This window comes from Ictalurus furcatus, chromosome 15, assembly GCF_023375685.1.
Source record: "Ictalurus furcatus strain D&B chromosome 15, Billie_1.0, whole genome shotgun sequence".
NCBI lineage: Eukaryota > Metazoa > Chordata > Actinopteri > Siluriformes > Ictaluridae > Ictalurus > Ictalurus furcatus.
In genome coordinates, this window is record NC_071269.1 from 2331682 (window position 1) to 2355631 (window position 23950).

General features: G+C 40.1%; 1 protein-coding gene across 3 annotated transcripts in view; it reads right to left on the reverse strand.

Moving 5' to 3' along the window:
- Positions 1–714: 714 nt before the first annotated feature.
- LOC128619177 (uncharacterized) overlaps positions 715–23950 on the reverse strand; it is a 50801-nt gene continuing 27565 nt past the window's right edge. For 2 of the 3 annotated variants that reach the window (XM_053643162.1, XM_053643164.1), the window contains 7 exons: positions 18033–18123; positions 16351–16437; positions 7897–8049; positions 4996–5125; positions 4863–4895; positions 4288–4385; positions 1887–3281 (listed from right to left, as the gene is read on the reverse strand). In XM_053643162.1, the coding sequence (XP_053499137.1) occupies positions 3003–3281; positions 4288–4385; positions 4863–4895; positions 4996–5125; positions 7897–8049; positions 16351–16437; positions 18033–18123 (871 nt within the window). In that variant the 3' untranslated portion in view covers positions 1887–3002. The other variant, XM_053643163.1, reaches the window with a different exon arrangement.

Here is a 23950-nt window from a genome sequence, read left to right on the forward strand (position 1 = left end):
ATATTTAGCTGCTTTTCTTTGGTGTCTGCCTTCGTTTCCTTACTGTCTGCATTTCCTTAGTGAATGCATGAGTCAACTAGTCAACTAGAAAGCAGACAAATGTACTGTGTTACAAAAAAATGTGTGAACTGGCACTGACTGATAAAAAAAAAACAAAAAAACAACATATGTATGGGTCTACAGAATAATTTCCAATTGAAGGCCAAGTTTGTCTTAAATGCACTGTATTTTAACCCATTTGTGTGTGTGTGTGCGTGTATATATATATATATACACGCACACACACAAATGGGTTAAAATAGCATGGTAGGCTGATTGGTGTGTCCAAAGTGTCCGTAGTGTATGAATGGGTGTGTGAGTGTGTGTGTGATTGTGCCCTGCGATGGATTGGCACCCTGTCCAGGGTGTACCCCGCCTTGTGCCCCATGCTCCCTGAGATAGGCTCCAGGTTCCCCGTGACCCTGAAGGAAGGATAAGCGGTATAGAAGATGGGTGGATGGAGGTTGTGTCAATGTGCATGAATCAAATAAGAGCTTGATAAGAGTAGTGCTTTTCTCCATATCCTTTCCTCTGTTCTCCCAGTCTGGGTTCAGATACACCGTAGTTAAATTGCCCAAAATACCAATGCTTATTGGATCATTTCAAGTTTCACTTTCTGCCGTGTTACTGTGACATTACAGATTGCACATCTACAGTGTAGAAAGGAGGGATTTTTGCCTGCCAGACAGAGATGATGATTTGAGTATTATAAAACTCCTCCAGGGCCTGCAGACATCCCAGAGACATATGCAATAAAAACATTATATCAATTTAATCAGTTCAGTTATATTGTTTCACTATACTGTGCACATCAAACTGTAAAATCAAACTTTTCTGGGTTTCCATTCTGCCTTTGAATTACCAAACACATCTTTTTTATTATCCCTGACCTGTTCGCATGTATGGCGCAATGCTTACGTTTTTCGATGACAATCGATTTAGTTGAAATACTGCTGTGTGGCACATGTGAGCAATGAGCTGCCTAGACTTCCATTATTCCTCAATATTTAGCTTTTTAAAATCAAGGACACATCTGTGTGCCTCTTGAAGTCTGCTTAAAATGTAAGACACATACAGCCCCGTGATCCCTCAAGTCATAGAGAAAAATCAATCTAAAGCATGGCTTATCGGCAAAGTTAATTTAAATGAAGGGGAGGAACAAACGCAGTCTAGTGAAGTCTTCATGTTGGAGTGTCTGGAGAAATGTGTGTATGGGGTTCAGCTGGCTTTGGCCACTGCTGCCCTCCCTCCTTCTTGGGCAGCTGTGTGCCCGCTGTTGGCTTGGCAGCCCCCGTTTGTCATCTCCAGCCCAGTAAGTTCCATTGAAAGAGCTCTCCAAAAAAAGTAACAGCCGATCTATATCTGCTTCCAACCGAGCAGTTTCTCCTGAGCTAGCAGTGCATCCAGCAATACTCTTTGTTATGGACTGGAGTGAGAGAGCTGCTTTCAGTAACTCTGCCCAAGACTTTTAATCAAAGTAAACACCGGATCGGCGATAGATCCAGCAAATCCTTCACTAAACCCTTGGATTAGGATGCTCACCGAAAACCTTGCTCTTCAGTTTAGACTGACATTCAAATGGTCTTTGGATCGACACGCCTTCTCTGATATGCTTGAGAAGCCAGGTCAGGCTTCTTAGTCGTACACAAAAGCACACACACGCACACACACACACACACACACACGCACGCACGCACACACCAACAGACAAACCGGTGGTGGCAAGTCTCAAGATGTGAACTCTGCATGGATCCTTTTAAATTCGTTGATAAACTGGTAAACCCAGCCAAACACTTCTTGAGAATCCTGATCCAAGGGCTCTCCAAATTTCACCTGAGGGGAAAACAGAATAAATGTAGACCATATAAATGTGACCAATTTACATTATAGTTAAACAGTGACGTCATTACGTGCGTTCAATCAAAATCACATATCATGTTAGTACTTCATTTTGGTACAGAGCAACACGGTAAGACTTAAATCGACACGGGGAGTTTTCAACACTATCAGGCATTTCCTGGCCTCATCTAAGGCCAAGGGCTCAGACCTGTACACTGATGAAACAGTAAGACATTTGAACACCCAGAGGAACATGGGCAAGGCAGTCTGTCACTGATAATGCAGGAGTCAGTGCACCGCACTCTTATCATTCCCTCTGTCTCTTTCTCTCCCGTCCTACTCCCTAATCGTGCTCGGTTCAACCCCTGAGTTCTCCGTCTTGTCTTTTCTTGTTCTCTAACTCTGCCTCTTGCTTACTCTCACTGGCCGACCAAGTCGCTTCCTCTTTATTGGTGATGGGGGACCAAACTTTGGGCTGTAATTGTGGAACTAAAGCAATTCCCTTCCCCAGCTCCGGACTCACCACTCACCACTGTCTCACTCTCACAAGCCCAAATTCTCACAGAAGACCAATAACACTTTTAGAGATGATGGATAATCTTGGGGAAAATTGGGACAGTTGGGGGAAAATGTACATTATAGACTGAGGAAAGAAAAAAGAAAAAAAAGACTCCCTTTGTCTTTCTGGGAGCACATAGTGCAGAAAGCATAGTTCAGCAACGAGCATCTGATCAGCGCGATTCTGCAGCTTGCCAGGTTATGTTTTAGTACTGCTATGGTAAGGAATGATAGCTTAAAACATGTAACAGGCACATCACTGTGATCTTGTTAGCAAACTTGCTAACCTGTAAGCAAACCTGTAGCAGCTATGGCCTTTTAAAGCAATAATGAAGCCACTACATTGTTAAAGTCAAAACAAGACGAGTACAATTATTATCATAAATCATAAATATATCGAAACCATAAAGCTCAATTAAAAATGATAATAAAAATTTTAAAACGAGTGAATCCATAATAATACAATGGACAGGCCTGTCAGTTTATGTCAATTATTCGGAGCCATGAGCTCCAAATAGTGTGTCTCGGGACGTACATCACAGCAGCGCTTAGCTGGCGACACTAAGTCAGGGCGGGAGTATAGTAACCTTGAGGAATCGGCTGTCTGAATTACACCCCTCCCTTTTTCTCCATCCTCGCCTTGTACAGATAAGCAGAGAAACAATTGAAAAGGCCGGTCTCGACAAACCGGCAGGCTTCTGGTCCATCTGTCTCCCCGGGCAGCACAACACAAGATATTGGAATAATAACTCAGGGATTACCAATATGTCAGCGTAGAGTTTCCTCATCTCAGCGCACCTCTTCGTCAGCTGGCTGAGCTCAACCTCATACTTCTCGATGGCTATCTATAGTCAGAGATGAAAGAAGAACGGGAGTTAGAGGAATGCTTTCTCATCCACTGAGTGCCATCGACCTCTAAGACTGTTATTACTGCCACTTGTTTCACAGTGTCAGGCATCACAGGAAGCTTTTACAGGGAGTGGATGAATTTTGGTGACTGTGAAACTTCATTTGGGGAACAATATGAGGAGTGTGGAGCATCAACCACAAGGGCAAAGTTCTGCTTTCTGCACCTGTTGCATGAGACATCTAGTTCAGTTTGAAAGGTGACTTATTTGGTGTATTTATACACTTCAGATGCAAGTATGAGGGGAAAAACTCCACTTTATTTACTAACCAGTGGAGATTTCATTATATTCCTCTAAGAATAATAACCAAAGTATAACAGTTCACATTAGCAAAAGCAAGACACTACAGGTAAACATTATCTAAATTTAAACATATAGATAGATACTGCATATGTGTAAACGTTCACACGTAAACCAAACAGCTAGACTATGACTGATGTTAGAATTAAAATGTTGATTTCTATATTTCGTGACTCAAGAGAAAGACCTACAGAAAAGGATTTGTTGGATTTGTAAACGTAATTATCATATTAAAGAAAATACCATGCACCCTTATAATGCACCGATTTCATTTTTCATAAGTCCAACAGTTATCAACATTTTGAGAAATTCCTGAGTAATAAGCTTAGAAATAGGGCTACAAAAGTCCACGTCAAATGCCATGAATGCAAGTTATCCTGAAACTGAGATTTTTGGTTCTGAACAAAACAAAAACCCGATTTTGAGAAAACGAGTGAGCCACAGTGTGTTTCCAAACTCGTGAGTTTATATGTTTATAAAATTTGCCAACGGTTTCAGTGGAATAAACATATTACTGCTGAGTTTGACAAATTTTGTTATTACATTTGAAGAGTAGAAAAATGAACAAAATCCAAAACAAAATCATTTCTACCTGGAACGTCTTGCCTTGACATTTGATTATATAGTGACAATGCAAAATTACCTTTAAGTCTTTCGAGAATTTGGAGTGCTGGCTGCCTAGGTTTTTCCTCTTGTATGTTTTCCTGTACTGAATGACCTTCTGTAGCTCATTCTTCACAACTAGAAGGTGAGACAAGGTACTGATCATCCATCTTCCATGCTCGCTGAGGCAGAACATCTTTTAAATGGCCACTTTCTGAAGGCCCACATTGGCACAATGGAGATCTTAGACCTCATGCCAAGTCTTTGAGCTTATAAAGCAAGCCATTTGAGCCCATCACCGCAGAGAAAGTTACTATTGCTCTTGGTTAAAACTGACAGCAGCACATCAGTCATCAGCGATTCCAATAATTCTATGCCTTCAGCCTTGTACTTCAAATAAACAGCAATAGGTTTGTAACCAATACAGGTAAACCTTTATGCAAAATATAGCACATTTTTGGAAATCAATTGCTTTCTACAATCTATACAGGAACAGATTGATATCCCATAACCAAAAACACTCAATCAATCACGGCTTTCTTTAGTAAGTAATAATAATAGTTACCGTAATACTACTAATAATAACGACAACAATAATAATAGTGTAATACTTACCATCCACCTCAGCTGTAAGGCCTTTAATTGACGCTAATAAAAAAGCACACAAACACACAATCAAAAAAGCATGCAAAGAAGCCCAAAAGCCACCATCCAATCTTCCATTTTGATGCAATTTTGATTAGCCTACCCCCAGGGACGGTCTCAAATTCTGTCAACTCCTGGAAAAAAGTGGCCAAACAGGGCTCGTGCAACATGATCTGCTCCACAAGGGCATGCAGCAAGGTGAACTTCTTCTCATTCCCACGCAGTTGCAAGAGCTACGGGGAGAAGAGAAGACGAAAGGACCATGAACGAGGAGGAATACTTTCAAGCACCTGCACCTCCATCTGAGAATCCATAAACTACATACAAAAAGACACGCACACACGCACACACGCACACACACACACAAAAAGACTTCATCCACTTCATCCTCCTATTAGAACAAAGGGTACAGGATTGAAGCGTGCAGATAAAATTTTATCATTTGTGCATGAATAACACAAGGCCAAAGAAAGAAAGAGACTCGAAAAAATTGTACGCCCACGTGCTACTGACACAGTGCAAAATTACAGCATGTTATTTACACACATAGTACTGTCACAGTGCAACTAAAATTGGAACCTTTCTCTGTCCTTGTAGTGAATCATGCTTCCTTTTTTAAGGCCAGGGAACTGATGTTATACAAAGATCACCATGACTACCTTCACTTATTATTGTTTGGCAAAAACACAGCAAAGACCATATTAAGGCCTTGAGCTTTGGTAGCTCGGTATTGTCAGTTCAGAGTAAGAAGGTGTCAGAAGGGCGTGTTGTTGTAGGTTCTGATGCTGCAATCCGTTGGTTTTCCCGAGTTCCCATCTAAACGCACCCCGGTGCTTCTGGTTGGAAAAAACGCGAATTCCCAGAACCAGGTAATATTTGTATGGCTTCGATAAACATATAAAAAAGATCGAAGTTATTTGTTTTTGCAGGAGTAATGAAGAGAAACGCCATGCAAGGTTCATCTTTGCTTATAAAACATATCTGTCCCAATGGTCTTATCGCATTAATAAAAACTGGGCTGAAGTCAACTAAATTACGTTATAAATCTAAACTTACAAAGCTGTTAAAACACCTTTTCACAACACGAAAGCTACGTATCAAGTAAAATGACATTTTATCATGTGGAAAATAATGCAAAAGGAGATCTGTTTACTGTTGACTGTGCGTGCCTCGGTAGTGCCGGGTGTATTTACGTCAGAGAACTCGGGAAAGGTGGATGTCGGGATGTCGAGCTCCCGACTGGGAATTCCAAGATGAATGACCATTCCATTGCACTTTGCTTATTGGAGGTTGGGTTTTTCTCAGTCATGCGTACAATGGATTGCAGCATGAGTCATCATTTTTGAATATGTGGTATATTTACTAGCAAAAACAACTTTCATTTTCCACTGAAATACTCATTCGTCTTCAGTAAACACTTTATCCTGGTCAGGGGTGCCATGAATCTACAGCCTATCCTGGGAGCACTGGGCGCAAGGCGGGAATACACCCTGAATGGGAAGCCAGTCCGTTGTAGAGCACCATGCACACACACACACACACACCACTACCTACACCAATACTGTGCCTTTAACTGAAAGGAAATTTCACATCACTGAACTGCTTAAAGAATTCTTGTTCTTTTATTTAAATCCTCTTTTACAAAGCAATCAGCCCCGCGAATCAACTCATATTCGCTCAATAAAAGATGTACAAAATGCATACATCCCTGTAGATCTATTTCTAGAGCTCCTATTAATATGATTGTATATGCGGCTGTCTCTATAAGAGTGGCTCCTAATTGAAAGGCAGTGGAGATTTGCCTAATCCTGTACTGTTCCTAGTTTATGTTGTTCACCAATTTAAAGTCAGTCAATCCCGAAGGTAACAGCAGTCGGCATAAAACATTCAGCAAAAGTACATTTAATACTGAAAGATAGCTGCCCCTGTGTGTTCCGAAGCTCCTGCCGACACCACCTTTCAGTTCCTCCAGAAACAGAGACAGAGGTGGGGTTGTGGGCCAAGGACAGAGCGAAAGCAATGAACTCCTCTGTCTCATTAGACAGGAAGGAAGTCTTCTCGCATGTGGAGTAAGCGGCCTTAAATCTTGCTGCCGAGGGAGCACATCTGCACCACGCAGGCTGATAACAATCGATACAAATTACCACCTCGGCACTAACGACTCAGCCAGGCCTGAAATAATCCCAAAACAAATGCTCAGCGCAGGGACCATGAGGCTAATAAAGGCTGGGTGCCTAAAAAGTGCTCACTCTCTCTCATTCTATCGCTTTAAGTACGAAGAATAACCGGAGCTGTAAAGGGAAGGGTGAACTATCTGATCTGTGAGCGCGGAAAGGTTGTGAGCTTGCAAGATTTGTTTGCAGGCGGAGATGAGATGAGAGAAAGGGTAGGAAACGTGTGCTTTTGGAGATAGAGTTGGGGACAAGCGACTCACGGGGCACATCGGGGAGAGGGAGGACGGACAGAGGAGAAATGGAAATTGAGAGGCAAAGTAAAGAGAAAGAAGATCGTTTGAAAGAGGCATTATTCTTCCAAATGTTCTGCAGCAGCACATTTCCATAAAACTCAGGAAAATTGTGTGAATTACAGGGATTTTCTCAAAAGGGATCAACTTATGCATATTATATCAATAAAAACATGGCTGTTGAATACAACCATATGCGACAAGGACAGACAAGGCAAACTAAATAGTTTGTGAAATTGTAAGCCACCATAGATTGGTTAATTTGATGTGCTAGTTATACTTTTTTTTTTTTTTTGAAGCTGGTGTGCTGGTCCAATTTGCATAAAAAGAGCTGGGTGGAAAAACCACCAGAGAGGGTGACAGAACAACAGAGAGATAATACAGGATAAGAGTGAGAGGGGGAGAGAGATAAAATTTAAAAAAAAAAAAAAAAAAACCCAAGAGGCAGAGGTGAGGGATCTGGACAGAAATAGCAGGTTTATATTCCAATGAGAAGTCTTATTAGCCTTTGCACCTTTTTAGGTTATCCATAGGTCATACCTTCGTTAAGGATGAGAGACGGAATCCCTTGGCCTTTTCTTTGCCTGCATGCTGGTTGAGGTAATTGCCGATGGTCAGCAGGTACTCGAGCACGGACACGAACGATTCGCAGCCCCACAGTTGACGACACATGACAATCTTCTGGGTAATCAGCTGCGGGAGAAACAGAGAGAAGCCACAGCATGTCATCTTCCTCAGTGCGAAAGGCGGCCATGATTTCTCATGAACACTGCTGGTAATGAGGGCCCTCAAACATCACACCACACCCTGCAGTTCATGAACGATCGGTCATCTTTCATAATAAAGAGGATGCCAGGGAACATTATGCCAACATGTGAAGCAATTAAGACCTCAAGCTCTGGTCATGGGATATTAATTAAAATAATTTAGAAAATGTAAAAGGTCAGAATCCAGTTGCTATTTGAGGAAAGAAGAAAAAAAATCCTTTATCTAAAACTTTTTATAGTTTTTTTTTTTTTTTTCCAGTGACAATGGAAGCCAATTCTTATTACAAAAATTGCACATAGGGACCTCAGCCTCAAACCAGACCTGCAATATCTATCCATTACCTCTAATTAATTAGTGAAAATGAGATACACTGCATTAATTTAGCAAGCCTGTTTAACATTCATATTAATTCCACAGCTAACAAGCTGATTTTCCTTCCGAGGATCACCCTCCTGCAATTTCACTGGTGCAAAGAGGTTCAGCTGCTCTAGATTTGCCGCTCAGAGCCGATGGGCATTAATTGGTGATGCTGTTCGCGTTGGTGGTTCTCAGCACGTCGTTTGCGGCTGTTCTCCTTGATGCTAGGTAGAGCAGAGGAAAGGGAAAATATGTGACTGCAGACCAAGCATCAAAGCATAAAGTCTGTTGGCGGTGTGCCCTCTGGAGTGGTATTAGATATGTACACATTGTTTGATCTCGATTAACCTAAAGGTGCACAATTTAATCACAGAAAATGATATTTTTAACAACCAAACAATATCCTAGCATATCAGTCAAAGACAGATCTCGGAAAGAGGGAACCTGATGCTCTACATATTAATAAATGGATACCATTTTTGTGTCATCATTTAACAAAGAAAAACATACAACTGTTCATTTTAAGGAGACGTTTATTTATAATTCATTGAAGAGTCTCCAGTGTCGTTTATTTATAATTTATTGAAGAGTCTAAGTTTTCCGCCACTGGGAAAGTCTTCAGGATGCGTTTAGCTTTTTCTGAATAACATGACAAGCTGAGTTTGTCTTATTGACTTGAAGAGAGAAAAAAGACTTTTGTAGCTGCTGGAATATAAATGATTCAGTTCAATTCGATTCAATTTTATTCGTATAGCACTTTTTACAATAGACATTGTCTCAAAGCAGCTTTACAGAAACATATAAACATGGTATACAGATATTAAAAGTGTGAATTTATCCCAATTGAGTGAGCCGGTGGTGAGGAAATACTCCCTAAGAGGGAGTTAAGAGGAAGAAACCTCGAGAGGAACCAGACTCAGAAGGGAACCCGTCCTCATCTGGGTAACGACAGATAACAGGAACTAACTTCGCAAGCGTTCTACAACATTAAACATAACAGATACATGAAAACAGATTTAAAAAAAAGTATGTTGAATCATTTTTTAATTAATAAACAAGTAGAACTCGATGCCACGGGTGTTGTTGAGGATGCCTCCGCCACCAACAAGTCTAGTCCTTCTTATTATTGATTTGTATGCCTGCAATACTCTCTAAAAAATTCTTCAAACAGGAACAAAGCTATTGAAGAGAAACAGATGGAGGCCCGATGACAAAAATAGAAAAAGGGCCTTGAATTCCTGAGCATGAACGTTTAACAAACATGTCCGTATGACAAACAGGAAGATGCTATTGAAGACAAAAAACACAATTTCAAACATTTGACCTTGCTGTGACCTTGACCCTATCTGGATCAATTCTAAAATCGAATCTGTTCATCGGGTGATTACAGTGATACAGCCACATAAATCCTACAAACATTCAACCACTCGTTCTTGATATATCGCACTAAGGAGAATCTCGGACGGGCAGACAGCAAACAAACAAATAAAAAAATGGTAAATGTTGGCAAATTGCTGTTGTATTTAAGTAATACATGTGAGTAATGTGAGTAATCAGAGGGATATGCTGTTATAGAAAAAAAAATAAAAGTAACTCCATTTTGCATGGAGAGGCATCACAGCACCCAATCGTTGATTATTTTTTCCATAGTAGCACGTCCTATTCCATACACGATACTTGGAACACATTACTACTGTATGTACATTGAAGTGCATGGTACTGTCACGTAATGGCCGTGCAGACGGATGCAAGTGCAGTAAAATGCTGTTATTGAGAGGCAGGCAGACAAATCCAAATCATGATCAAAAACATAATCTACAAAACAGGCAAGGGTCAGGTGATGTACAAACATCGATAACAATGGAATTCAAAAGCATAAACCAAGAAACCGAACGAGATCAAGAAAAGAGGCAACAAAAACATGGAAACAAAAGGCTCTGTGATGCTCAGGTGGCGAAACACTTAAAGAGCACCTATTATGGTTTGGAAACGTGCCCAAATTTTTAAAAGTATTAAATACAATAGATTTACATGCATCCGAGGTCAAAAGACACTTTAACATGCTCATAATTTAAACTGCAGCATTACCTGCTTTTCCCTCAGTGTTACAAATGATTCGTTAAATGATCCGTTCTAAAGGATTCGTCCTAAACTCCTCCTTTCAGAGAGCATACTCTGCTCTGATTGGTCAGACATCCCAGTCTGTTGTGATTGGTCTACCGTTGTCAGCGTCTGTCGGGAAAAGGAAACGCCCACTACCGTAACGACTTTCAGATGAAGACCGGCGGCGGGGTTTTTTGTTGCAAACCTACGTAGGTTAGTACAGGAAGTAAAGTCTGGAATCACTAACGACTCGTTTCAGCTGTTCAGAATCGGTTCCTTCTTTTAGGAGTCAATGACCCTGTTTGTCATGCGCTTTGATTTTTGAAACTTTGCTGATGTTTTTACATTCACAGACAGCTCTATAACACACTACATGAAAGGTAATGTCTGAAAAACCATAATAGGTGCACTTTAAACAATACTGCGTGGGGTTTAAATATACAAACTAATCAAGGGGAGAACGGGGACAGGTGAGACAGACATGACACATGAAGGATACAACCAATGACGAGACAGGAGAGGAGACAGGACATGAATGAAAACAAAACACACATGTTAACGTACACAACGTCACAACCTGGAAGCGTGCGCTGCTGATGCTACATAAGGCACATTCTGTCCCAGCACTACTACACAGTTAGTCGTATATCCAAATACACAGCATGAATACAGCACGATACCAAATGTAAGAAATGCCACTATATGACGTGGCATGTTTGTATGCTGTTTTGGACACATCCTTATAGCATTTTATAAAACACAAGGCTGTCTTCTGCACTCATCTCTGACAACGTTTACCTTCTTGATAGAAATAACCATCTATTTTGGTCTCAGACGATTTACTGGATGCCATTATGTCCAACTCTTAAACTGCAGCCATCTAAAATATCAATAAATGAGATAAGAAAATTCAAACATAAATAAATAAATAAAGCCTAAGGTTAACTGTCCTAATTGTCTAAATTAGTTTTTTGCTGACATTGGTGATTTTTTATTTATTTATTTTTTTTTTTGCCTATCCTCATGCTTTTGTAATTGTATTCAGTTCTTATATAATGTGCACTGTAATACACATTTATCACGCTCTTTTATTATAAATTATTGCACAATAATTTGTCCAAATACCACTGCCCTGTGATAAGCCTCTCCGTCGAATTTCATATTTGTACTTCCTCTCCATTTTCTCCACTTTAGCTTACTTCCACATATTCCATCTAAACTGAAACCATATGTGCTTGGTGCAATTTATCTACTGAAACCAAACATTTATTTCCCATTGTAATGTACAATTACATGACACAGATTATGTTAAAGTCATTTAACCTGAGGAGAACATGTTAAGAATGACTGGCCTTGACTGGTAAATATGAAGATGAAAAAGGTCATCTTAATCCCTGCTTCGCAGCATCTTGTTTTTTACTCGCACCTGAGCACATACACCAGCTTCTACAAAGATCTGCGTGTCTGTTTTCCTAAACGCAGTTCATATCACTAATAACTGTACTGAATGTACACTGAGAAATTTAAAGACACTACAATTATATTGCTATGAAACAAAGTAGCTGTGATGTATAAGCGCTAAGTTGTAAATGGAACTTGTGGGTTATGAATAGTGGGACTCTGGGTTACCAAACCCAGCTGGACCTGCCACTGGTGCTGCCACTGCGACTGCGATGCAGCAGGTCACACCTGGAGAGCTCTCGCTGTTCCCCTAGCTGAGCTGGCCCTGTTTCCCAGCCTAACACCCCGTCTGTCAGATGGCAGGCAAATCCGACTTAATGTTGCAGGCTTAAAATGTCTACCGTGTCAGACGATCCTTACGGATTTAGAGTCAGCGGTGAAAATAGCTTTGGCTCGATCTTGTTTACAGCATAGATCTTTTGCAGGGGACCAGATTGTGTTCCACCTACGACTACTGAACCTGTCTTTAACATTGCAAATTCCACACGCCTTGGTGAAAAATTATGCAGCAAGCTGTATGTTGATCTGTATTGTGAGCCATTTGAAACTGAGAACAACTGAGAACTCTTAAATATTTAGAATTATTCTGTAAAGTGTTCATAGGCCAAACCAAATCGAAAAGTCCTACCTGATTTACAAAACGTTCGGTTATGCTGTGTTGATAAATGCCCATCACGCGTTAATTACCAAGCATGTTCGGTGTACAGCTGATTTAACGACACGTGATGACTCACATCTGCCCAGGACAGTACCACCTCCCTGCCAAAAGTAGTCAATGACACTGGAATTCTAGACAGTTACTGATTTCCTGTTTCCTGTCTACTTCCTGGATTGTAGCACACCTGTGCTGTATGCTTTTCAGTTGTTCAACACAAAGTCTTGCAACTCATTCGAGTGCCGTGTTTTCCTTGATTGCTATTTCATCGATGATGGCAAGCTGTCCAGATCCAGATGCAGCAAAATCGTCCCGAACCACGATACTACCACCAACATGTTTCACAGATGGGATATGATTTTTATGCTGGAATGCAGTGTTTTTCTTTTCTCCAAACATAATGCTTCTCATTCAAGCCAAAAAGTTATATTTCCAATAACCTTCTGGCTTGGCCATATGATCTTTAGCAAACTGCAAAGGGGCGGCAATGTTCTTTTTGTAGAGCAGTGGCTTTCTCCTTGCAATCCTGCCAAGCACACTATTGTTGTTCAGTGTTCTCCTGATGGTGGGTGCCTAAAAGTGCGAGGCTTTTAATTACTTAGAAGTTACCCTGGGTTCCTTTTTGTCCTCACATACTATTAACTATCTTGCTCTTGGAGTGATCTTTGCTGGTCTCCACTCCTGAGGAGGGTAACAATGGTCTTGCATTTCCTCCATTTGTACACAATCTGTCTGACTGTGGATCGGTGGAGTCCAAACTCTTTAGAGATGGTTTTGTAAACTTTTCCAGCCTGATGAGCATCAACAACTCTTTTTCTGAGATGGTTTCTGAGATGCTTCCAGAAACGTGTTGTGAAGATCAGACTCTGATAGATCCCTGTTCTTTAAATAAAACAAGATGCTCACTCACACCTGATTATCATCCCATTGATTGAAATCACCTGACTCTAGCTTCACCTTCAAACGAACTGCTAATCCTAGAGGTTCAAATTCTTTTGCCACTCACAGAGCTGTAATATCGGATCATTTCCCTCAATAAATAAACGACCAAGTATAATATTTTTGTCTCGGTTGTTTCATTTGGTTCTCTTTATCTACTTTTAGGTGAAAACCTGATGGTGTTTCAGGTCACATTTATGCATAAATCTAGAAAATTCTAAATTCTACTACTTTTATAGGACACTGTTACTTTTGTCCTGATTGAATTGCTTGCTTCTTTTCAACTCATTCGTATGAAATGGCTGAGTTTTGAGAATTGAAGTGAATGTGTAATTTAATCTGTATATAAAACTGCAGTAACTCATCACTAATTAGATGATTCGCAGCCAATCCGTTGAGGCTTACATTAAGTGAGTCTCCTTATAAGTAAATTCGAACAAACTCAGAAGCGAAACATACAGTAGTGCTCATAAATTTACACACCCCTTGCAGAATCTGAATTACAATTGCATTTTTGTTTTTTATTCAGTACTGCCCTGAATAGACTATTCACATAGCAGATGTATACATATAGTCCACAAGACACAATAATAACTGAATTTACACACATGAACCAGTTCAAAAGTTTACACACGCTCGATTCTTAATACTGTGTGTCGTTTCCTGGACGATCAACGACTGTGTTTACGTTTCGTGATAGTTGTCCTGAGCAGTTAAACTGCCCACTGTTCTTAAGAAAAATCCTCAGGTCCTGCACATTCTTTGCTTTTACTTTACTTTTCCAGCATCTTCTGCATATTTGAGCCCTTTCCAACAGCGACTATATGATGTCGAGATCCGTCTTTTCACACTGAGGACGACTAACGGACTCGTACACGACTATTACATAAGGTGCAAACGTTCACTGATGCTCAAGAACGCAAGCGATACATTAATAAGCAGGGGGGTGTAAACTTTTGAACAGGATGATCGGTGAAAATTGTTACTATTTCATCTTCTGGAAAACATGTAAATATCTTATGTAGCTTCTGAAGGGCAGTACTAAAAAAAAAAAAAAAAAAAAAGATCTTTAAACAACATCATAACAAATTACACCAATCATCCTGTTCAAAAGTTTACACCCCCCTAACTCTTAATGTAGTGTGTTGCCTTCTGGAGCATCATGCAATTTTAATGATCCCTCTTATTTTATTCTATTATTAAATGTATTGACATATCGCAGATTCTGTACATTTATGAGCACAACTGTAGCATTTAAACATTTTTCCAGACTAACTGGATTTTCATGATTTTCATCACATTTCTTGTATAAATGCCACCGCGAGCGATTTACGATTCAGTTCGTTCATATCCAGTTTGATAAATGAGGCCCACTCTCAGTCACACCCTCATACTGATATCCTAAATAGCCTCAAGAACCGGATTCGAATGATTAATGACTATATCAATTACACATACTAACTTGTAAACCCTAGACAAACCTATATGAACACCAGTCGCACAAATTCGTCCAAGCGCGAACGGATCCAATAATCACCGTCAACCATCCTGTTCTGAGCTCAACAGGTCACGCAATGAAGACGCAAGAGATAAAAGCACAGGTACTTTAATAACTGTGAATCCCCGTGGATATAACATATGACCTCGATCCTACACGAATGCTGAGTCAAGTGCATTTCCGTTGCTGTATCCCATAATCTCAGACAAACCCTCTATAAAAACACACACATGGGTTTTGACAACTGTCTGCAAGGATTCATGACCTGTTAACGTATAGTGGATCCTGAAAACTCAACTCCAACCCATTGCTTTTCCAGAGCATTGCACTTTCATCCAATGAAGAGTGTTTTGGTGCAGAGAGTGCATCTAATGAGAAAGCAGAGGGGGGGAAAAAAGAAAAGAAAAGGCTGACAAACACAAAAAGACTCAAACAAAGGCTAACTTAGAACATACCTGGGAAATGGAAGCAGAATTGCGGGTTGAAATTTTCTTTTTGTCTCTGTTCAATCAGAGAAGGCTATCTGACTACTTCTGGTGCCATTCCTTCGTTGGCCCCACCTTAGCTTTCAGCCCGTAATATAAGATCTGTAGGACCCTGAAGAGATTGGCTATTAGAAAAACCCCTCGCCATGCTCTTAGTGCAGATTGTTTCAAAGTAAAGCCACTATATATTAATGCATTACTTTTTTTTTTTTTTTACCCACAAGTCCTTTTCATTTATTTCTTTGAGAACCTGCTGTCTGCCAGACTTACCTTTCGCATTAGTGAGCTTTTTATTCTCTATCGTTGGAAATGCTTCTCTTTTTTATTTTTTTATTTTTTTCAGATCACATTTTTGCTAGTATTTCGAAAAGTGAAATCCTCTTCAAACTTTCCAATTTCTAGTTATGAGTTTGCTGTCAATCATAATCATTTATTCAATGCACTACTAACTGCAAAACAAATGCACGCACGCACACACGCACACACACACACACACACATTTATTGATATTCATGCACAGGCATACATTTTCCTTCCCCCCACTTCCCCATAGTTTAGTATGATGATTGCATCTGTGGAGCTTTTCTCCACTAAAGTACCACAATCTAAAAGAAACGCAGTGTAAATCAAAGTGTGTGCCATGCTGATAGTTGAACCAGTTGTAGCTCGAGATGGAGGAAAGAACCAAGACAGGAGAAAAACAAACACAAGAGGGAGCACACACTGACCGGTGTCAGGTCTTCAATGCTGATGGGCAGTTCTCTGAGAGTCAGCAGAAGGTCCAGTCGAGTGCTCAGGTAAGGGATGTTACACAACTGTGGAGGAAATAACACCCAGTGATGAAATATCTATGTCTTTCATTTACTTTCTCTCTCTCACTCTCTCACAAACACTGGCATAAAAAAGCACAGCTGCTGATGGAATGGTGGAAATACTCGATACACTGATACGTAAATAAAATATGAGTTCCGAGCCCTTTATAGTAAATAGCAAAGCATGTGAACAAGTGGCACACATGGGTACAGTCGCCTGAGTGGGAGAGGTGTAACTGTTTTCTTCAAAAACAAAGTAGGAGGTGTAGAGGCAAGGTGCTGGATATCACCTAAAATTGGATATCGCCTAAAGCAACCCCAGCTGCGGCCCTGTGTGTGTGTGTGTGTGTGTGTGTGTGTGTGTGTGTGTGTGTGTGTGAGAGAGAGAGAGAGAGAGAGAGAGAGAGAGAGAGAGAAAGAGAGAGATGCATACTTAGACAGTTAAATATATAGGTGTGTAACACACACACAGACACACACACACACACACACACACAGTATCTCTGTCTTCATCAGTTGAGGGCTCCAAGTATTTGTATTTGTATTCTGATTTAAACTCGAAGTGGGTGTGGCCTAAAACAGAACGTCTTTTGTTTTGTATTAAAGGGGTGATGACATGAGAAATCATATTTTCCTTAATCTTTTGACATACTATAAGAGGTCATTGTACCATTAAAACATCCTGCAAGTTTCATAGCTTAACACGTCCTCCTCAGCAAAAAAAGGAGCATTTATTTATCCAAGCTTCAAAAACATCGTTTGGATGTGAGTGGATCTGTGACGTCACACGGGCCAATGCATTCGATTATGACTGGCCCTACAGCAAGACGTTGACACTGACGTTTACATCATCGCAACGTTGGCCCTGCCCACTGGCGCTCAGTCGCTGAAAACATTTCTGCACATGTTATTGCAGGGAGCGTTAATTAGTTCATATGCAAAGATGTTAGCCAATCATAGCAGAGGGTGGTTACATTGAAGTCTTAAAGGTAAAGGACACAAAAACCGATTGGTTCAGCCAGAGGGTCAGAGACAGGGTGGAAAAAGGTCATAAATTACTAAATTCCGTATGTTTTTTTGTGCAGAAAACTGTATTAATATTATAATTACAGCTCAGGGAAGATAAAAAAAGAAAAAAGAAAAACATGTCAGGACCTCTTTAAATATGAACCCTATTACTATGCCCCTGGAAATACTGGAAAACAAATGCTCAGAGGTAGAAATGCCAGCACTGTCAGCATGTCATAAATAAATGCTGTAAATGCATCCCTCAACGTAGTCTTTGTTTGTCCCGCAAGCTTTGTAAATAAGAGCTCACTCAAGCCCACATGAAAGTATTTCACATTTTCCTTTTTTGTTGAGTCCTACGGGAATTAGTCCCGATGCACACCTCTAGTCTCATCCAGATGCCCTGTGAAGTTTTCTAAAAACAAATTTATAATAATATAATACTAATATAATAGAAAATTCTTCCGAATAATGTATTTGTATTTGATTATATTGGATGGATAGTTTGTTGGACAGACAGGTAGGTAGGTAGACAAACAGACAGACAGAAAGAAAGATAGATAGATAGAGTATTATTTCAGCAGGCTTACCTCCATCATGTATTGATCAACCATGTGCAGCTCGCTCGCATCTCCTTTATAGGACTTGTACATCTCTATATCATCTGGAGTGGGCACATACCTGATAAATAATGCAAGTGAAATACATGTTCTTAAGAGAAGAGACTACTGAAGAGAAACTACTCATAACACCTAATACGGTATTTGTATTTTGGTTTTACGTAGATCTAACATAGCTGAAGGTTTTAGAACGATACCAGTTTTGAGAGTTGCTTTGGCTTACAGTGCATCCGGAAAGTATTCACAGCGCTTCACTTTTCCCACATTTTGTTCTGTTACAGCCTTATTCCAAAATGGATTAAATTCATTATTTTCCTCAAAATTCTACAAACAATAATCCATAATGACAACGTGAAAGAAGTTTGTTTGAAATCTTTGGAAATTTATTAAAAACTAAAAACCAAAAAAAGCACATGTACATAAGTATTCACAGCCTTTGCCATGACACTCAAAATTGAGCTCAGGTGCATCCTGTTTCCACTGATCATCCTTGAGATCTTTCTACAACTTGATTGGAGTCCACCTGTGGTAAATTCAGTTGATTGGACATGATTTGGAAAGGCACACACCTGTCTATATAAGGTCCCACAGTTAACACTGCATGTCAGAGCACAAACCAAGTCATGAAGTCCAAGGAATTGTCTGTAGACCTCCGAGACAGGATTGTATCGAGGCACAGATCTGGGGAAGGGTACAGAAACATTTCTGCAGCATTGAAGGTCCCAATGAGCACAGTGGCCTCCATCATCTGTAAATGGAAGAAGTTTGGAACCAGCAGGACCCTTCCTAGAGCTGATCGCCCGGCCAAACTGAGCGATCGGGGAGAAGGGCCTTAGTCAGGGAGGTGACCAAAAACCCGATGGTCACTCTGACAGAGCTCCAGCGTGTCTCTGTGGAGAGAGGAGAACCTTCCAGAAGAACAGCCATCTCTGCAGAACTCCACCAATCAGGCCTGTATGGTAGAGTGGCCAGACTAAGTCACTCCTCAGTAAAAGGCACATGACAGCCCATCTGGAGTTTGCCAAAAGGCACCTGAAGGATTCTCAGACCATGAGGAACAAAATTCTCTGATCTGATGAAACAAAGATTGAAATCTTTGGCCTGAATGGCAAGCATCATGTCTGGAGGAAACCAGGCACCAGTCATCACCTGGCCAATACCATCCCTACAGTGAAGCATGGTGGTGGCAGCATCATGCTGTGGGGATGTATTTCAGCGGCAGGAACTGGGAGACTAGTCAGGATCGAAGGAAAGATGAATGCAGCAATGTACAGAGACATCCTTGATGAAAACCTGCTCCAGAGCACTCTGGACCTCAGACTGGGGTGAAGGTTCATCTTCCAACAGGACAACGACCCTAAGCACATAGCCAAGATAACAAAGGAGTGGCTACAGGACAACTCTGTGAATGTCCTTGCGTGGCCCAGCCAGAGCCCAGACTTGAACCCGATTGAACATCTCTGGAGAGATCTGAAAATGTCTGTGCACCGACGCTCCCCATGCAACCTGATGGAGCTTGAGACGTCCTGTAAAGAAGAATGGGAGAAACTGCCCAAAACTAGGTGTGCCAAGCTTGTAGCATCATTCTCAAAAAGACTTGTGGCTGTAATTGGTGCCAAAGGTGCTTCAACAAAGTATTGAGCAAAGGCTGTGAATACTTATGTACATGTGCTTTTTTTGGTTTTTATTTTTAATAAATTTCCAAAGATTTCAAACAAACTTCTTTCACGTTGTCATTATGGGGTATTGTTTGTAGAGTTTTGAGGAAAATAATGAATTTAATCCATTTTGGAATAAGACTGTAACATAACAAAATGTGGGAAAAGTGAAGCGCTGTGAATACTTTCCGGATGCACTGTAGATGACATGATGACTACTCTAGTGTTTTTATTATTCTTACCATAAAGATTTGGCTTAATGTTAGTCTGTTTATGTCCCATTAAACCAAAATCCAAGCCTTTAAACAGAGGTAGTGAGAGTAAATAGAGGTCGTAACACTGATAGAGACAGACAGACTTATCTCAGAATTATCTGAAGTATGTCTCAGTATCTGTTTTCCTGACTTTGAACTTCGGTGCATTTTACTTGCATGGAGATCCCAACATCACTGCCTGACAATAGGCCTCATTTATCAAGCTGGATATGAACAGATTTATTCGGAAAGCGTTCACAGAAGAATTTACACAAGAAATTTGGTAATCCCATGATTTCATTAAAATGTGTATGTAAATTTACCCATAAGACTCATGTAAACGTCGACTGATTGAATTCAAATAAAAAAATATATATTTTACAGATAATTTGCATGGATTGCTGCATTCATATATGTGGAATAAAATATTTATTATGGCTTTAGCATTTAGAAGACACCTTTTTCCAGAGCGACTTATAGAAGTGCTTTGTAATGGCAAAACCCGTAAATTAAGACAAATAAAAACTAGTTATTCAATTATACCAAAAGAAATACCACTGTATAGATGAAGGACAGGCAGGCCTAACTGCACACAGCCATAAACCCTAAACAAATGCCTCCACTGGTGGAAGCTTAAGGTCACTCTTATAAAGGGAATGGATATTTGAAGATCTACATAATATTTTCTGAGGATGAAGCGTGGCTTATAAATGAGTTTGGTTTGCCATGGCATGTTCTTTTTAACACTGCAACACTTTTGGAAATCCAGTGGAAAATATTCATTCAGTTTAGCCTACGCAAACTTTAACACACATTTACTCTACTAACAGATTGACAAATGAGGACCAGTGCTTGTAATAATAATATTCAGTCAGTCAGTCATTCACTCATGGATATCTAACACAGGTTTATCAAAAAAAAATTTTGTTTGTCTTTGTTAAATATAGGTGTGCAACAATTAATGGCACCCCTGTGAATTCATTTGTGAAAAATATATTGGAAGTATATTCCCATTGATATTTTTCATTTTTTATTAGCACACCTGGGTGACTAGGAATAGGAAATTGAATTGTTCAACCATGACTTCCTGTTTCACAGGGGTATAAATATAAGATTACACATAGGCCAAATTCCTTTAGGCATTCATAACAATCGGTAAGAGCAAGGAATATAGCTGTGATGTGCGGCAAAAGGTTGTTGAGCTTCACAAAATGGGAAGAGGCTATAAGAAAATAGCACAAGCATTGAAAACGCCCATTTCCACCATCAGGGCAATAATTAAGAAGTTCCAGTCAACAGGAAATGTTATGAATCAACCTGGAATTGGACATGTGTCTAAATCGTCTCAACGCACTGTGAAGAGGACGGTTCGAGTGGCCAAAAAATCTAAAAGGATCACAGCTGGAGAATTGCAGAAGTTAGTTGCGTCTTGGGATCAGAAAGTCTCCAAAACTACAATCCGAAGTCTCCTACATCACCACAAGTTGTTTGGAAGGGTTTCAGGAAAAAAAGCCTCTACTCTCATCCAAAAACAAACTCAAGCGTCTTCAGTTTGCCAGACACTAATGGAACTTCAAATGGGATCGGGTTCTGTGGTCAGATGAAAACAAAATAGAGCTTTTAGGCGATAAACACCAGAGGTGGTTTTGGAGCACACAGAGAGGAAGCCATATGGAAAAGTACCTCACGGTTAAATATGGTGGTGGTCTTTAATGTTTTGGGTCTGTTTTTCTGCCAGAGGACCTGGACATTTTGTTAGGATACATGGCATCATGGACTCTATCAAATATCAACAGATATTAAATGAAAACCTGACTGCCTCTGCCAGAAAGCTTCAAATGGGCCGTGGTTGGATCTTCCAGTAGGACAATGATCCAAAACATACATCAAAATCAACACAAGAATGCTTTACTGAACACAAAATCAAGGTCTAGCCATGACCATCCCAGTCCCCTGACCTGAACCCCATAGAAAACCTGTGGGGTGAACTGAAGAGGAGAGTACACCACTGTTTGAAGGATCTGAAGAGATTCTGTATGGAGGAACGATCTCGGATCCCTTGCCATGTATTCTCCAACCTCATCAGGAATAATAGGAGAATAATCAGAGCTGTTATCTTGGTAAAGGGAGGTAGCACAAAGTATTGACTAAAATGGTGCCAATAATTGTTGCACACCTATATTTAACAAAGTTTTTTTATAAACCTGTGTTTTGTCTGCAATTGTTTGATTTCTTTGATCCATGAGAGCAGAGTATTTTTTGTGGATTTTATTTAATAAAATATCAAAAGGTTAAAAAATAAAGACCTTTTTTCACAGCCTTCTTTGCTCATACTTACCAAGGATGCCAGTAATAGTGGAGGGCTCTGTATAAATATGCCATTATTAAAAAAAAAAAATGAATCATCCAGACTACAAGCAGCAGTCATTACCACAGAGATTTCAATGGTGAACACATGACAGTTCATCATGTGAGAAAGTGTTCTTCTTTAATTTGGCCTGCTTACTTCATTTACAGTCCCCTCTGAAACTATTGGAACGGAAAGGATAATTAATTTGGTTTTGCTGGAGACTTAACAAAAGATAAATATGAGAAGAGAATTTTAGCTTTTATTTTCTGGTATTTAGAGTGGAGGAAATAAGTATTGGACATGTCAACATTTTTTTCAGTAAATATATTTCCAATGAGTCTATTCACATGAAATTTTCACCAGACATCAGTATTAACTCAACAAATCTAGAAATATAAAGAATTCACAACATTAAAATAAAGTTATGTGTAATAAAGTGGAATGACACGGGAAAAATGTATTGAACACGCTAACTGAAATGTATTTAATACTTAGTGGAGAAGCGTTTGTTTGTAATGACGGCTTAAAGACACTTCCTGTATGAAGAAATTAATGGGTCGCAGTATTCAGGTGTGATTTTGGTCCATTCTTCTAAACATATTGTCTTTAAATCTTGTTCAGTTGGATTGGAGTCAGGTGATTGACTGGGCCATTCTAACACTTTGATATTTTTTTTCTCTGAGTCCAATTGAGAGTTTCCTTTGCTGTATGCTTTGGATTGTTGTCCTGCTGGAAGCTCCACCCACGTCTCATCTTCATCATCCTGGTGGATGGCAGCAGATTCTTCTCAAGAATCTCCCGGTAAAGGGCTCCATTCATCGTTCCTTCAGTTATATGAAGTCTGCCAGTACCATGTGATGAAGAACAGCCCCACACCATGATGCTTCCACCTCCAGACTTCACTGTTGGTGTAGTGTTTTTAGGGTGATGTGCAGTGCCGTTTCTTCTCCAAACATGGTGTGTAGTATGACAGAGAAAAAGTGTAATTTTGCTCTCGTCTGACCAGACTACACTCTCCCAGTATTTCATAGGCTTGTCCAGATGATTTGTAGCACACTTTAAACGAGCTTCGGCATGCCTTTTCTTTAGTAATGGAGTCTTGCGTGGTGAGCGTGAGCGGTGGAGTGCATTGCCTATTGTTTTCTCTGTGACGATGGTACCTGCTGCCTCCAAGTGTTTCTGGAGCTCTTTCCGAGTGGTCCTTGGCTCTTGATCTACTCTTCTGACTATTCTTCTGACTCCTTGGTCAGAAATCTCGTGAGGAGCTCCTGTGCGTGGCCGGTTGATGACGGAGTGATGTTGCTTCCACTTGTGGATAATGGCCCCAATGGTGCTTACTGGAGGTTTCAGAAGTTTTGAAATTGGTCTGTATCCAATTCCATCAATATGTTTCACAACAATAAGGTTGCAAAGGTCTTGGGAGAGCTCTTTGCTTTTACTCATCATGAGATGTTTCTTGTGTGGCACCTTGGTAACGAAAAGCCTTTGTATAGACCATCAATTTACTAACCCAGCTGATATTACTTTACACAGATAGGGGGTATAATTACTTACGGATTTCAGCTGGTTCCTTGCCTTACCTTGGAGAACTGCTTGTTCTTAACGTGTTCAATACTTTTTTCCCAT